This window comes from Fusarium coffeatum (genome assembly GCF_003316985.1).
Source record: "Fusarium coffeatum strain FIESC_28 chromosome Unknown BRIP53273_contig_19, whole genome shotgun sequence".
NCBI classification, from domain to species: Eukaryota; Fungi; Ascomycota; class Sordariomycetes; order Hypocreales; family Nectriaceae; genus Fusarium; species Fusarium coffeatum.
Window position 1 is genome coordinate 103,746 of NW_022157817.1, and position 15,589 is coordinate 119,334.

Sequence of the window (15,589 nt, forward strand, 5' to 3'; positions counted from 1 at the left end):
CAATTTGGGGGCCTTGAATGTGTTCAAAGCTTCTGTCTTCGTTTGCGTTGGTTCGATATAGATGAGGGTCCAGGCCGTCTTGTTGGGTCGCATGTTGTCTTCAAAGCATAAAGACTTTGAAATAGAAAAGACATGTTGTGCATATGAGCGAGGAAAGTCAGACTAAAGGCAAATTATAATTTGGCCGTTCGAATATATGCGATCTACAGAAACTGAGTAAAATCAGTCCAAAACTTGCCTTTATAAAAGGTTGATTTGCTGACCCCCACAACACACTTGTCCCGGCTAGTATATCAAATCTGGTCATGGAGTCCAAATGCGTTTTCGCCCAAAAATGGCATCTACATCAAAACAGACATATGAAGAGACAATGAAAAAGTCGCACTATATGTATATGCCCAGAGATTCTCTGAGTATCGCATCCTAAGATGATCGGCTGGTACTCTATTGTCGGTGTTAAACATGACTCCCGTGAAACACATTAGATTGGGTCCCAAGCAAATACTGCGACAGCGTTTCGATGACGAATTCCATGCCCTTTACCAGGACACCTCGCGGTGGAGGAAAATCAAAAGCATTGTCAAAAAGCCCATGGCACCGCCGCAGCCCTTTGATGGTATACATGACTGTGAATCGACCCGGTCTGTCGGTGATGGCGAGATCACCACACTCGCCTCACCGAGTCCCCCAGTAAGCGTCAATATGGCTGATGAGACCGTTAATACAGGCAGCGTGGCCGATGATACGGATGGGCGTCTAACCATAGCTTTCACTCATAATCAACCTTGCAGAGAGGATGGAGAAGATGAAGATTTCTGCTGTAACTGGTATCCATCGAGTGACGATGAGAAGGTTGAGAACCTGCCCTAGGAAGGTCATGTAACTATAGAATATTAGTTCGGCATCGTATTGTGATGTGCGTCATCAATCAGACTGGTAAGATCAAAAAGGGGGTAAAAGAAACTTAAGAACAGTGGTAGTTGGATTGGATAAACACCAGCTCTTCGTGCTTGCTGTGCTTACCAGGATCAAAAGCCTGGAACACCCCAAGGGTGTTTAGGCATAGTCATTCAAAATAAAGGATTGTCAACTCGCAGAATCGCTGACAATATCCGAAAGCGCTCCCAGTGGGATGCGGGGTTCAGCGTCAGCATTCTATTATTGTAAGTTTATTGAGTATGGCTAAAACTGCACTAGTTCTCTCACATGCATACATAGTATAATATCAGATAGTTTCTGACGTATCGCAGCACTCACAGTGCACGACTTATGCCTAAGATTTCAGGCAGTATATCGACAAACCGTGCTAGCAGCCACTTTCTGATTCGCAAGAAATCACTCAAACTACATTCACATCGAGTGCTGTAGATTGGGCGAATGGTCAACAGTACGTATTAACTTATTCCTGGCAACTGTTTTAAATGCATGGCAAGTGATCTACGAAGGTGTAGGGGTAGGCAAAAGAGTAGATATAGAGTCGGCACGGTCATCTCTCTTGAGAAAGTAGTAGAAGAGGCAAGAAGTGCGATATGAGCCTCCAAAATCGGGGCATCCTGTGTTGATTTTCATCATGCCATCGATACATTCCCATACTTGCTTTAATTTAAAATGACGCTTGTCGCAGTCATTCAACAAAGTGACCCCGATCAAGGTGTCCGCATATGGCTCTGTCTTTATAGGTTGCTGAAGGGTGAGACTGGTGTTCTTGAGTTTATAGCAGAACGTCGTAGCGAATTGGACTCTCTTTTCGTAACTCAGTTCAAACTGTTCTGCGGCGCGCTGTTTCTCCTGACAATGTGTGGGATCCTTTGTTTCCGTTGGTTCTGGTGCTGCCGTCATGCTAATTTCAGTTGAGGTGGACGTTTGTGTCTCTTTGGCGTCAATACTAGCCTCTTTGGACCTTGCCACTATGGGGTTTAGGCTGGATGTTGATTGGTGGCCTCGGGCACGTATGTCTATTGAGTTTCGCCGCAGCCAAGATTGAGTTTCTGCGTCCTTCTGGTCGCTATCTAACACAAGAGTTTTGGGACAACTAGCAGACCAAGACGCCGGCGGGACTACGGACATGCTTTCGTCGTATGGAAGTTTGTATATCCTGCCCGTTTGCGGCTTACTATCGGCGGTGTACCAGGGATTGAGTGCCTTGAATTTCTCAAAGTCAAGTTCGGGCAAGACTCGCCCGATCGTTTCATTCGGTGGGGTTCTATCCTGCGACACCCATATCGCGTAGTCAGGACACGTCGCGCCGACGAGGGTAAGCAATAAGAGCCAAACAATTGCTTTCATGTTCCAGAAGAGCCGAATGCTGAGAGACGTAGCAGCACGATGCAGAAACAGATGGGTTGGAGGGTTTTGTACTTGGACGACACTTCTATCTGTAATTGTGAATCTGACAACCAAAAAGGACGAAAGATTGTCTGTAAACACAACCGTCAATTTTGTCCTTCGATTGAATGCCGCAAGATCCGTTTACAATGATGGACAAAAAAAGATGGAGAGATATGGTTTCGAGCACTGACGACTTCTTCGCCAGAACGAGATTTTTGTTTGATCTAGGGTAGGTACTTCAAAGTACATCAGGACACACCGTAAGTAAATAAATCGACCACGATACACGTATCAATCCCAAGTAAGCCTGTTTGAGTTGATAATAGAAGTACTCTGAAGTCGCTCGAGTATTAAAAGCCAGATGCAAATTTGGGGCAAGTGGAGCCTGAATCGACGGTAACAGCCATGTCAACACGTGAGCTTTTGTTTCCCACCCAAATCATATATCCCTGCATGGCGATCAACGGTTACCGCGATTCCGTGCTTAGCAGGTGTTCGATATCACTTGGCAAGACTCAATTAAGTGGTTTAAGAACACAATCTTGCATTCTGCTTGAAGTTTGCAAACGGCTCCATTGAAAAGGACCTCACTGGTAAATCCTGCGGGATCACAAATTGTGATTGCGTTGCACTACTCACGTAACCAATAGCTACGGAAGCTCATGGAGCGTTGTGGAAAACCTGGAGAGGTTGTAGAAAAATGCCCTTTGTGGATTCGAGCCAACATGCGATGCTACGGCTCGACCAAGGCCCCTCCGAACGGTGTCGGCCGACGTCGATTATTGAGTCCCCCCATGCTGACTGCCCTACTCGATCGCCTCGCTGTGAAGCCTAATATGTATCGTGACGAGATGGTCGAGTTCCTCGAGAAAGAATTTCAGGCTGCTATTCCTGCCGCCAACATCGGTCGGGCTTTGAGGTCAGCACGATGGACGAGAAAGACGGCACGACGTGTCGCAGAAGGACGCAACGCCGACCTTCGCGACTACTACCTCTACAAGCTATCGTTCTATCGGTCGTACCAGCTCGTGTATATTGACGAGTCTGGGTGCGATAGACGTGTAGGAAGAAGACGGTTTGGGTGGGCTCCTAAGGGCGTTACGCCAGTTCAGATCGACCGTTTCCACCGTGACCAGAGGTATCAGATCCTACCAGCTTACACGCAAGGAATCCTGCATTATGAACCTTTCCTGGGAGCACAGATGGTGCAAAGTTTGAAGAGTTCATCAAACAGCTGTTACATCACTGTGGTAAGTGGCCTGAGCCAAACTCGGTCCTCGTGATGGACAATGCATCCTTCCATCGATCGCCTGTCATCGAGCAGATGTGTGAGGAGGCCGGCGTCAAGCTCCTGTACTTGTCGCCTTACTCGCCCGACTTTAACCCAATAGAAGAGTTCTTTGCTGAGCTCAAGGCCTTTATCAGCCGTCACTGGCATGAGAATCAGCACTTCATCCAAATAGACTTTGCGTCATACCTAGAATGGTGCGTGAACAGGGTTGGATCACGGCATGAGAGTGCTGAAGGTCACTTTCGCCATGCTGGTGTAGAGATAGAGGAGGCGCCAGAGAGGGCCGTTTCAAACAGACAGAATGGAATAGACCAAATGTTGACTGTGATCTACTCTGAGTCTTCCAATGTCTCCATCTCGCGGAACCAGACCTCAACGTCGCTCACCCAGCGCTTAGCGATGCCCTTCTTGACTCCTTTATCAACGAAGAACTGGGTATCCTGATCAAGACGAATCTGCTCGAGGTCTAGTCCCTCATCCAAGGTCAAGTCGCACGCCTTCTTGTACTCCATCTTCCATAAGGTATTGGCATTCTTAGAGCAGTGCCAGATGCAGTACTTGTTCACATTCACGTCGCGCATTCCTGGTATGCCGAGATATTTGAGGGCATATGGGCTCCTCTCGACTGATCCGGACGGTGTTCTGATATCATAGTCATCCGATGAGTGGCCAGCACGAGTAGGCATGACATTGGTCATAGTAACAGGCCGAGCATCAGTGGATGATGACCTCCGCTTCCTCTTACGCTGGATACTTTGCTCTTCTTCAGCATATAGTAGATCGCGAACGTCATGCGGTACATCATCGTGTGACTCTACTGTATTTCCCAAGCGCACATGCTCGATAAGGGCTCTTAGGTGGTGAGTCTTCAACCTGTAATGTTTCTTACCGACCGAGTCGACCCAACAATGTGGCCCGAGCCCACAAGGCGACCCCGTGCACCGGAAGAAGTCGTAGACTTTCCTCCACACTGCAGGCTCAGTCGATGCCGTCTCCTCTTCGCCAATATCTAACGCCCTCTCAGCAAGCTGGGAAGCAGTGGCGCTCCTGCCACCTCTGCCACGTGCGACAACACTACCCGACTGGCTAGTCTCGATAGAGTTAAAGGAAAGGCTGATTTTGAGCCTCTTGTCATCGAGGAGAAAGTGACTCCAGGCTTGCAGCTTACTCTCTATCATCTTCCAATTAATGTCAAGACCATCCGACCTCGTGTTCAGGTCTGCTTCGCCTTTGTAGTTAACACAAACTGCAATGTCTGTATCGTCGACGTGGAAGGTTCTGTTTGAGGGCAACTTCTTTTTTGCAAGTTTATCTACCTTCGACCAGAGATGCTTAGTCCAGTACGCGCCAGGCGCCAGGACAACGTCGGGCTCGGTGTCTTTACTAATGCACCTACTGTTCAGCTTCAACTTCCATTCGATCAAGTAGTGCACACAGGTCGGAGGCTGTTCGTCGTAGGTGAGCGTCTCGTCCCATTCGGATAGTTGCAACAAGGGTAATCGGGAACAACCTTTCTGGATCTGGCCGAGCGGGGTTGCATCGCGGATCGCTGCTGACTGTGACGTCAGATCAAGACTGGCGCCCAGCTGAAAAGATCGCTATCACCGTCGTTCATCGTGCTATACTGCCCAACCTTAATGCAACAGCCTGCCATTTACAAAAAGAGAAGGAGCGGGAGAATAAGGAAGGAAAATGCCGCCGGAGGGTGCGAGTGAATGACCTTTTCCTTTGAGGAGGAGCAGTCAAAGAGAACCGCCCTTTTGGGTGACCCCACAAAAAGTCATTTGTGACACAGAAGTGTCCCCACTATTTTCAGTTTAGTAGCATGGTTTGTGGGTTCTTCGACGAATGACTCCACCTAGATCGGATCGCATCCATCACATCGTATTGAAAAGAACTGGAGAATCTAACTTGACCGGCTTCACTTGCCAATTGATCCGTATCCATCACCCTTGGAATAAGTCGTTTATGGCCTATGATCATCATCAAACGACATCAAGAGCGGGCCACACGATAGTTTGATTGTTCACTTGACAAGGACGTAGAACGGTTTGCTAAAATGCGTCAGAAACTTTTGTTTGGCTGGACTCTGCATAGGGACAGATGTATAGCAAGAAAAAAAAGGGTTCTTTGCGTCTCTGTGTTGTATCGTGTCTATTCAGAGAATCACAGTATCTTTGTGTTTCTTTTCTTACTATCGAGTCTACCAGAAACGCGCAAAGACGCATCACGAACATAGGCGACGGCATGGGAAAATCTTGACTTACCCTAGAGCGCACTGCGATATTTTGTATTTTTAGATGTTCTAGTGGTCCAGCCTTGAAAAAACGTGTCCGCCATCCATTGCAGGGATCTCAAACAGCATGATTGGTGACGGGCCCGCTCTCGACAAGGTTAACCCAGTCACGTGTGGAGAAAATGCTGTGCCGGGGCTGGGAATTTGACTTTTACCCTGACTGTCATTTTTGAAAGTGGCTGAGATTTCCCTTCCCTGCCTAGTCTACTCTAGCCGATCTATTACCAGTTGGCGACCCCATCAACGCTCATCCAATCTCTGTTCCCAATTTTCCATTCCTGTTGTTCACTTACTCTGTTGTATAAACCTATGCTCAGGCTTAGGTACGTCCATCTTTCGTATTTACTCGGATAGATGTTGTCTCCGAGAGCTCCGTTATAGGTGGTCTCGCCTTTTACGATTGTCTCAAGGCTGGTCCGATTATATTAGCTGTGTGATTGAGCTGCAACTTTATAACTTTGGTTTGGTAAGTTAGCTATATACGGGGCAACGCTAGGAACGGGCCGCGATCTAATGTTTCCTGATCATTCTCCAAGTCCTGCAGTTGTAACGACGGCGTGTTATTATGTTTGACCAAACGCTGAACTCTCCACAATGCGTATAAAACTACAGAAACGCTATATGTTCGATATACCTTTCATTTAACGCATGTTAGCCATCCAATCGATCGATGATTGACGATATGCCAAGTTGTCTCCATGTTCTTGCGCTTGCTTTGGCTCGCGTCGCTATTATCACGATCGCTCGCACTAAAAACTGATTGGCGGAGTCCTCCTACGAATAACTGTTTGTAAGTCCCATGTTACTCCACAAGCATGGAGGCCTGTTGCCTCAAGACTCCACTTTAGAAGTCAAAGCTGAACTTACCCCGCCTGATTACTTCCTTCCGAATCCTCCCATAATCTACGCTCCAGGACGAACAGATATCTGTTACATCAGCAAAGATTCCACCCGAGAGCTATTCATGTCACTTACTTATTCCTCTCGGTACTTTAATAACCTTCACTAAAACATGGGGAAAATCCGTAGTTGGCTAAGAAGCCGATCGTCGACTCCTGTCCCGCAACGAGAAACGGAGAGTGGATCTGCGCATCCCACTCTTGCACCATCGGCCGGCCAATACAGCTCTCTCGAACAGTCTTCAACGCCTGTATTTCCCGATGGCGTCGAAATCTTAGTAGACACGCCTGGTGCTGACATCGACATCTATTTCGTTCATGGTTTGACAGGCAACCGCACCAGCACCTAGACCGCGCGTGGGCAACCTGCACCTTGGCCGAAGACGCTCCATCCATCCGAGCTACCTAAAGCTTGCATACTCACGTATGAGTGCGATGCATATGTAGTGTCAAGCTCAGTCGCATCATCAAATAGACTGAACGATCACGCGACGAACCTTCTTACCGATCTCATAAATGACCGACGACGTCGTAACGCCTCGGCTCGTCCGCTCATCTTCGTCGTCCACAGTCTGGGCGGTCTTATTTGCAAAGAGTCCATACTGCTATCGCGCAATAACCCGAATCGGTCCCGTCAAGACTTTTTCACACACATCAAGGGCGTTGTCTTCATGGGCACGCCCCACAAGGGCTCGTGGATGGCTGACTGGTCGGGAATACCTGCCAAAGCTCTGGGCCTGGTCAAGTCCACCAACCGATCACTCCTTGAGGTATTAGAAACGAACAATCAATATCTTGAGTCGATCCATGTCAGATTTTTATCTATGATGCGAGAGCAGCGTGAGGCAGGAAGGCAGCTCGAGGTCGCCTGTTTCTTCGAGGAACTACCTCTGTCTACAGTGGGCAAAGTTGTGTCAAAGGAATCAGCCGAATTCGAGGGCTACGATCCAATTACCATCCATGCGAATCATGCAGACATGGTTAAGATTGGGTCTACGGAAGAGACTGGTTTCAAAAGGGTCGTCGGAGAACTCGCAGCGTGGAAATCGGAGATCGGTAAGAGCAGCGGGTGAGCGCATTCACATATTACTGCCGCTGAAGCAGCACTTCCAGGTTTAACTACTACTCAACCGGAGACCAACGCTGTGACTGGTAACTGTTCTGTGAGGCGAAAGCATTCAAAGACTAGTTAGTGTAACCAGACCGTTCATCACTCTGCCACCTTCTGACTCGCGCATAAAAAGAGCCTAGGAAGCATTATCTGCCATTTTCAAGAAACAGGAGCTTTGTAGGACGTGGGGGAGTCATCGCTGAGCTTCAAAGGCGTCTGTTTGCTCATCCTGGTGGCCAACAAGCCGCTCTCGTTGGTTTGGGTGGCGTAGGCAAGACGCAGATCGCCCTTCAGCTTGCGCATCTGGCCAAGAATGACAGGCAAAGTCACCAACAATACTCCGTCATCTGGATGCCCGCACTGAGCATGGCAAGTTTTCAGCGAGCCTGTACTAGAATGGTTAAAATATTTGACATCGAGCATGCCGACAACGAGGACCCAAAAGAAACGTTCAAGGACTTTCTCAGCTCGGAAGAGGCGGGAAAGTGGTTTCTTATCATCGATAATGCCGATGACACGAAGACTTTATATGGAACGGCCCAAGAGCCAGGAGGAATCGCAGATTATATTCCAGATTGCGATCAAGGTTATATTCTGTTCACAACACGGTCTCGTGAGGTGGCTGTCACTGTTGCCCGGAACAATATTCTTGAGCTACATGAGATGGACAAAGAGGATGCTAGAACCCTCCTTCAGAGTTCCGTGATGCAGAAAGATCAGATGCAGGATACGAACTTGGCCGACGGATTGTTACACGAGCTCGCCTATCTACCTCTCGCAATCACGCAGGCGTCGGCATATATAACTATCAACAGAATCTCAATCAAAGAGTATATGCGACTACTTCAGAACACTGACCAGGATATGGTGAAACTGCTCAGTATAGGATTTCGTGACGGCACCCACCACGACACTGCTCAAGGCGCCGTTATCACGACTTGGATTGTGTCCTTTAAACAGATCCGTGCCCTACATGAGGAAGCTGCGACACTACTTTCGTTCGTGTCTTGCCTCGAACCGAAAGCGATACCCCGAACGTTACTATCCCGCTTAGGGACTGAACAAAGTATGACACGCGCCATCGTGCGGGTATAGCTTTTTAAGTCAACGGGAAGATGATGACATGTTCGATATGCATAGCCTCGTACACCCGGCCACACGGAGATGGAACAAAGAGGAGGGACGTGAGGAAGGAATAAAACAGTTGGCATTGACACATGTTACTGAGGTATTTCTAACCGATGATTGGGAGAATCGTGAAGTATGGCGGCAGCATCTACCGCATGCGCTCCGGGTCCTCGCAAGTGTCGATAGTGACGAGAGCGAAGATGCATGTAAGCTGGGATACTGGGTTGGCCGATGTTTGCATGTAGATGGAAAGGCAAGACAAGCAGTGGGCATACTAGGACATGTGGTGTCGATCAGAGAGACGACGTTGGCAGAGAATCATCCATCACGACTGGCATCACAGCACGCACTGGCAGGAGCATACCGAGCCAATGGGCAGGTCGCAGAAGCAGTGAAGTTGCTCGAGCATGTGGTCGCAAAAAAGAGGGAAATAATGTTACCAAGCCACCCCAGCCGATTGGTGTCTGAGCAAAACCTTGAGTACTTTTACGAAATTTTGGATGACCCAACTAGCACATGTTCTCAACGACCCGCTTAACACGAGTGGAACCCGTTTTATAAGATTGTCTCAAAATAATCATAGGCTATATGTTATGTGCTTTGGCATTGGATTTGAAAAGACTTGAGGCATATGTTATAGTACTAGTCCGCAAATATGTTAGACATCTACCTATGTAATGCTAACATAACGGTGAGAAGCGCGGGAATGTATTGTCAGAGTGAAATAAGCAGCTTTCAGCCTCTGGAGTAAAAACTACTGTGGGTCGCCGGAAGCTTGATCGTCTAGGTACATCAAGCACAGTGGATCAGCGATTACTACATACACCCGGCAGGCCTGGTCCGTACACTAGAATCCAAAGAGAGTGTGCAGATGGACAACCGATTTCGAACTCTACTGTATCACTATCTCTGTTGACCGAACTTTCTATGTAGTCATGTGTTGTCCGTCAATCCCTCGGCCTTTTTTGAGCGTCCGACTCATACTAGACTGCGATATGATGACACTACAGTAATTTTCAGGTTCAATTACCATAACGGACTAACACAAATTCAAGCTAGAGGGGTCATTGTGGGGTAGTACAGTGTGCACGAGCACTGACCAAGGTCACTTTCCAGAGCCTCTTGGTCAGAATGCTGCCTGAGGCATTAATTAGAACGGTTGTGGATCAGTGCAAGGCAGTAATGCTGACGTGGCAGTTACGGGTAAGCCAGTCCAAATTCCACCCTTCTTTTCTCATGTAGTCAACAGAGCCAGAACAGGTCGAATAATCCTTCTTTGGACATCGACCACTATGCCACCTCGTCTTACTGATGGACAGCGTGATCAGATTCGGGTCATGTCAGCAGATGGAGAACTCATTAACAAAATAGCTCAAGTCGTCCACTGCACCCCCCGTACCGTCCGAAACGTGCAAGCCAACATCGTGCGCTATGGAACCACGACAGCGCCTGCGAATCGAACCGGCCCCGACCCAAAGATAACACCGTTCATGCAAGAACGGCTCTGTGAAGCACTCGTCGATGAACCTGAGATGGTAAGCCGTAAGATGATCTCGTTTCTCTACAAAGAGTTTGGTGTAGAAGTGTCGCCTTCAACCATCACCCGGACGTTGCAAAAGATCAAGTGGACTCGTAAAAACACCCGCCGTGTTGCAAAGCAGCGGGACCCCGAACTGCAGCATTACTATAATTATAGACTGAAGCTAGGCGGTTTCCGATCCTACCACTTAATATTTATTGATGAGTCGGGCATGGATAAAACCGTCGGACTCCGACGAAAGGGATGGGCCCCCAAAGGTATTACGCCCAGGCAAACAGCTACGTTCCAGCGGGAGGAGAGGTATCAAGTTCTGTCTGCCTATACACAGAGAGGCATCAAGCTGTCGCGTGTCTATCGGGGCTCTACTGACACCGAGACCTTTGTGGACTTCATAAAGCAACTACTTTGTCACTGTAACAAATGGCCAGAGCCGGAATCTGTCCTCGTCATGGATAATGCTACAATTCACTGTTCCAAAGAGATCGAAGAGATGTGTGAGAGGACAGGCGTGAAGCAGGTCTTCACAGCACCATACACACCTGTCACAAGCCCAATAGAGGAGCATTTCGCGGAGCTAAAAGCGTATGCAAAGGTGCGGTGGGACGAGCACATCGATCTCATTCAGAGAGACTTTGGCGCGTACATCAAGTCCTGTGTCGTTGCCGTTGGTGGACGACAAGATAGTGCTGAAGGACACTTCAGGAACGCTGGCTTGACGGTTGAGCATCCTCCTAGTTCAGGTTGTACAGATAACGATGATCAATTGAGGTAGAGAAGGATAAAAATACGAAGATCTAACTGTCATTTCAATGTGTCTGCCCACACAGGGATATCGCCAATGTAAGAGAGAGCGATGCCCAAGGCTACGCCTTTGTCTGTGAAAAATGCAATGTCTTGGACCTGGTAGACATACTTCAAGTCAAAACATGCCTCCATCGTGATTCGATGCGCTTGCCGGAAGCCCGCTTCCCAGTAGTCGCTCTCCACTCGTCCACACAGCCACTCACAGTAGGCAGTTCCTGCTCCATCGATCGGCAAGGGAATGACGATATCAGCGGCCCGCCCACTGAATCCTACCCTACTACCTGCGGCTGTGACATGTGCCCCAATCGGACGGTCCTGCTGAGCCTCGCCGTGTGATCCTGGACAAGAAACACTAATATTAATTGGAGGCAAGTCATCGCCCCTCTTACGTTTCAGCTGCTTCCGTTCTAGATTCTCCTTGTCCTGTCTGAAGATTCGTTCACGGATTGTTTCGGGCACATGGTCATGGTTTCTCAGCAACCCGCCTTCTTCGGCGTAATCGACGAGCGTACTCAAAAGGCTCGAGTCGAGCTTAAAGTGCTTCTTACTGACTGGATCGCGCCAGCAATAAAAGCCTGCGTTGACACACGGAACACCTGTACAATGGAAGACTTCGTAAACATCGTTCCACACCGGACGACTGCCAGAAGTATCTTCCTGCTCGGCGAGGAGTCGGTCTCGGGCAGCGAATTGCCTGCCTGTGGCCCCTCGACGGCTCCGCCGCCCGCCGGTATTTGCAAGCTGTGTTACTTGGTCTGTAGCCTTGTAGATGAAAGATATATCCAACCTCAACTTATGGCCTTCACAGAATAAGAGACTCCATGATTGTATTTTATCTTCGATCGACTTCCACTGGATATCCAAACCCGGGAATTGCTTTCGCAGATTTCGCTCGCTGCGCTTATCGACGGATACGACGACTATGGTCTCGACCGGCTCATGTTCCGGGCTAGGCACTTTGGATGCAACCATCTTGGCGAGTTCAGCGCTAAGGAATCGATCCCAGTATGCACTAGGGGCTAGAGTTAAGTCTTCTTCAGTGATCTCTGCAAGCTTGGACAGTCGTCCTTTCTTTAGCTGTAACTTCCATTCAATGTCATAGTGAATACAAGTCGGGTCAGTCTCGTCATCTTCAAAGTCAGAGTCCCAGCCGCTTAGCTGAAGCAACGGCAGTTTTCGCTTGCCTCCCAGGGCTTGACTATGCCCAGCAAGGCTTCGGCTTGGGCTGTCGAATACGGGGAGCGATGGGGTTCGGTAGTCAAGCTCCAAATAATTGTCTTCATAAAAATCGAGATTTGGGCTCTGCATAATGACTGGAGAGGCGAATTTTTGCACTGTTTAGGAAGGCATCAAGCTGGACGAGGCGACTGCGTGTTCAGAAGGAGCCAAAAAGACACGTGTCCCTTTCGCCTTCGGCGCATGCTCTTTGAGACATCACGTGATAGCTGTGGTTTGTTGGAACCGGGTCATAGCTTTCGGTGGAACGGCCATGGTAACAGCAGCTGCAGGGTAGCGAGGAAACCAGTTATAAGATCTCCGCAACCCACTAGATCCTTATTGCGGTGTACGACTTCGGAACGGGCCGGCGGGTGGGGCAGGCTATAGTTAATTAATCCTTCTAACATTTCGCTAGTGAATGGGTTCCATTCCATCTGCTATCGTACTGAAGTGATCTCAGCGCTGCAATCATGCTTATGTTTATTCGGTCAGAGCTCTTAGGCCATCTGACTAGTCGCCAGCAGTATGGCCATTCAGGAGAACGCTGACATGAGCTCAGCTACCCACGTGACAACGCAAGGCACCAACACAAAGCCCCTCAATCGCGTCCACTTTGTGCCATTTCCATTCTTCCACAACCACGGAACCACGCCATGGCTTCTCAAAGACCACCTATCGACCGCAGAAGCTTTCGAGTAGCCATTGTATGCGCTCTACCCCTCGAGGCCGACGCCGTCAGCCTGCTGTTCGATCACTTTTGGGACAGGGAGCGCGGTCCCTATGGTCGAGCTGATGGCGACACGAATCGCTATATCACTGGACGGATCGGGGGGCACGACGTTGTTCTGGCTGTTCTTCCGAACATTGGCACCAACAGCGCAGCGGCTGCAACTGCCAGCTTACGATCTAGCTACACTGGTCTACACCTCGCTCTCGTCGGCATCTGTGGTGGTGTACCCCGCATCGCCAATTTTGATGCATGTCTTGGCGACGTTGTAGTCAGTAAAGCTATCGTCCAATACGACTACGGCAGGCGATACCCCGGGCATTTTTCCGAGAAGAATACTATTGAAGACAGTCTTGGAAGAGCTAACGACTCTCCTTGCAGTATTCGAAACGGAGTTTGTGAGAAGGACCATTCTCGACTAGCATCGGAGCACGCACTTGCAAGTGCATACCTCGATGACCGACGAATCAAGGATGCAATTGAGATGTTCGAGCATGTGGTGGCCTTTCGGAAATAGACACTAGACGAGAAGGACCATGATCGACTAGCATCAGAGTACAGTTGTGTGCATACACCTTCCTCCTTTACAATATCGTTGCTATTTATATACGCTCCCCACACCGTGTTAATACGTGACAAATTTAGACAGTATACACGAGGCGTCAGCGGAGTTAACCTTCGGCGTAATACTTGCCGCCAACCGATGATTAGTCAGGGACGCCGAGATTATGGTGTGGGACCCTCGTGCCGTTGGCTAGGAACAACCGACTCCAACCATAAAGACTGACTTTAGACCATCCTTCAACAGAGGGGATGGTCCTCAATCTGTAGTGATCTTTTCTGCAACGTCTGGATTTATGTATCGGTGCTAGGTTGACATCTGAGGCGTTCCTACGCAGGCGTGGCGCAGCCAGTTAGATCTAGGGCGGTTAGAGCCGGTCACATGCGGAACAACGTGATGGCGTCACCTGTGTTAGCTCAGCCACGTCCGGAGGAATTAGAAGAGCCGATCCATTGGGCAGCAACGGTGTGACCCGGCTTCTGCCCAAAATAAATCCTGACAATTCATCCAACGTCAAAACTACATTACGAAAGTCATTACGGTAGTCAACCTGACAAGTTTAAGTTTGAACAAAATGGGATCCGCAAGCGGCGATGAAGAGGTTTTCACGGTAAGATCAGTCAATAAATGAAAGAACACCAAGGCTAATAAAATGAGTCTAGAATGTAAATAACCTTGCGACAACTTTTTGAAGCTTGCATTGAAAAAGTTTTTGGATATAGGAAGTAAGTGGGCCTCTGATGCTATATGAGAGTAGCTGGTCCTGACCTAGTGGTGTCTGCTGGTATAGGATGTAAGTGGATATCTGATGCTATATGAGAGTAGCTGGTCCTGACCTAGTGGTGTCTATTGGTATAGACTGTAAGTGGGCCTCTGATGCTATATGAGAGTAGCTAGTACTAACCTTGCGGTGTCTATTGGTATAGCGGGTAAGTGGATCTCTGATGCTATATGAGAGTAGCTGGTACTAACCTTGCGGTGCCTATTGGTATAGCTTGTAAGTGGATCTCTGATGCTATATGAGAGTAGCTGGTACTAACCTTGCGGTGTCTGCTGGTATAGGATGTAAGTGGATATCTGATGCTATATGAGAGTAGCTGGTACTTACCTTGCGGTGTCTGCTGGTATAGACTGTAAGTGGATCTCTGATGCTATATGAGAGTAGCTGATACTAACCTAGTGGTGTCTGCTGGTATAGTTTGTAAGTGGATATCTGATGCTATATGAGAGTAGCTGGCCCTGACCTAGTGGTGTCTATTGGTATAGACTGTAAGTGGGCCTCTGATGCTATATGAGAGTAGCTGGTACTAGCCTTGCGGTGTCTATTGGTATAGGATGTAAGTGGATCTCTGATGCTATATGAGAGTAGCTAGTACTAACCTTGCGGTGTCTATTGGTATAGCGGGTAAGTGGATATCTGATGCTATATGAGAGTAGCTGGTACTGACCTTGCGGTGTCTGCTGGTATAGGATGTAAGTGGATGTCTGATGCTATATGAGAGTAGCTGGTACTAACCTTGCGGTGTCTGTTGGTATAGCTTGTAAGTGGATATCTGATGCTATATGAGAGTAGCTGGTACTTACCTTGCGGTGTCTGCTGGTATAGACTGTAAGTGGATCTTTTATGCTATATAAGAGTAGCTAGTCCTGACCTAGTGGTGTTTGCTGGTATAGCAGGTAAGCGG

General features: G+C 48.5%; 8 protein-coding genes across 8 annotated transcripts; 6 read left to right on the forward strand and 2 right to left on the reverse strand.

Moving 5' to 3' along the window:
* Positions 1–462: 462 nt before the first annotated feature.
* FIESC28_00662 (uncharacterized protein) lies at positions 463–870 on the forward strand (the record flags this gene model as incomplete). The annotated part of the gene is made up of 1 exon (XM_031154813.1): positions 463–870. The coding sequence occupies one exon, from the start codon at positions 463–465 to the stop codon at positions 868–870; it is 408 nt and encodes a 135-aa protein (XP_031021136.1).
* Positions 871–3,053: 2,183 nt separating this feature from the next.
* FIESC28_00663 (uncharacterized protein) lies at positions 3,054–3,791 on the forward strand (the record flags this gene model as incomplete). Its single annotated transcript, XM_031154814.1, has 2 exons — positions 3,054–3,578; positions 3,720–3,791. 2 exons carry the CDS (start codon positions 3,054–3,056, stop codon positions 3,789–3,791), a joined length of 597 nt encoding a protein of 198 aa, XP_031021137.1.
* A 157-nt stretch (positions 3,792–3,948) lies between these two features.
* Positions 3,949–5,234, reverse strand: FIESC28_00664 (uncharacterized protein; the record flags this gene model as incomplete). The annotated part of the gene is made up of 2 exons (XM_031154815.1): positions 3,949–5,171; positions 5,225–5,234. The coding sequence occupies 2 exons, from the start codon at positions 5,232–5,234 to the stop codon at positions 3,949–3,951; spliced, it is 1,233 nt and encodes a 410-aa protein (XP_031021138.1).
* Positions 5,235–6,927: 1,693 nt separating this feature from the next.
* On the forward strand, positions 6,928–8,986 carry FIESC28_00665 (uncharacterized protein; the record flags this gene model as incomplete). Its single annotated transcript, XM_031154816.1, has 5 exons — positions 6,928–7,135; positions 7,262–7,870; positions 7,919–8,002; positions 8,059–8,923; positions 8,980–8,986. The coding sequence occupies 5 exons, from the start codon at positions 6,928–6,930 to the stop codon at positions 8,984–8,986; spliced, it is 1,773 nt and encodes a 590-aa protein (XP_031021139.1).
* Positions 8,987–10,345: 1,359 nt separating this feature from the next.
* FIESC28_00666 (uncharacterized protein) lies at positions 10,346–11,365 on the forward strand (the record flags this gene model as incomplete). The annotated part of the gene is made up of 1 exon (XM_031154817.1): positions 10,346–11,365. The coding sequence occupies one exon, from the start codon at positions 10,346–10,348 to the stop codon at positions 11,363–11,365; it is 1,020 nt and encodes a 339-aa protein (XP_031021140.1).
* Positions 11,366–11,394: 29 nt separating this feature from the next.
* On the reverse strand, positions 11,395–12,705 carry FIESC28_00667 (uncharacterized protein; the record flags this gene model as incomplete). The annotated part of the gene is made up of 1 exon (XM_031154818.1): positions 11,395–12,705. One exon carries the CDS (start codon positions 12,703–12,705, stop codon positions 11,395–11,397), a length of 1,311 nt encoding a protein of 436 aa, XP_031021141.1.
* Positions 12,706–13,268: 563 nt separating this feature from the next.
* On the forward strand, positions 13,269–13,859 carry FIESC28_00668 (uncharacterized protein; the record flags this gene model as incomplete). Its single annotated transcript, XM_031154819.1, has 1 exon — positions 13,269–13,859. The coding sequence occupies one exon, from the start codon at positions 13,269–13,271 to the stop codon at positions 13,857–13,859; it is 591 nt and encodes a 196-aa protein (XP_031021142.1).
* Positions 13,860–14,478: 619 nt separating this feature from the next.
* FIESC28_00669 (uncharacterized protein) lies at positions 14,479–15,539 on the forward strand (the record flags this gene model as incomplete). Its single annotated transcript, XM_031154820.1, has 10 exons — positions 14,479–14,514; positions 14,599–14,629; positions 14,677–14,697; positions 14,745–14,765; positions 14,866–14,901; positions 15,002–15,037; positions 15,085–15,105; positions 15,153–15,173; positions 15,342–15,377; positions 15,478–15,539. The coding sequence occupies 10 exons, from the start codon at positions 14,479–14,481 to the stop codon at positions 15,537–15,539; spliced, it is 321 nt and encodes a 106-aa protein (XP_031021143.1).
* Between the last annotated feature and the right edge of the window lie 50 nt (positions 15,540–15,589).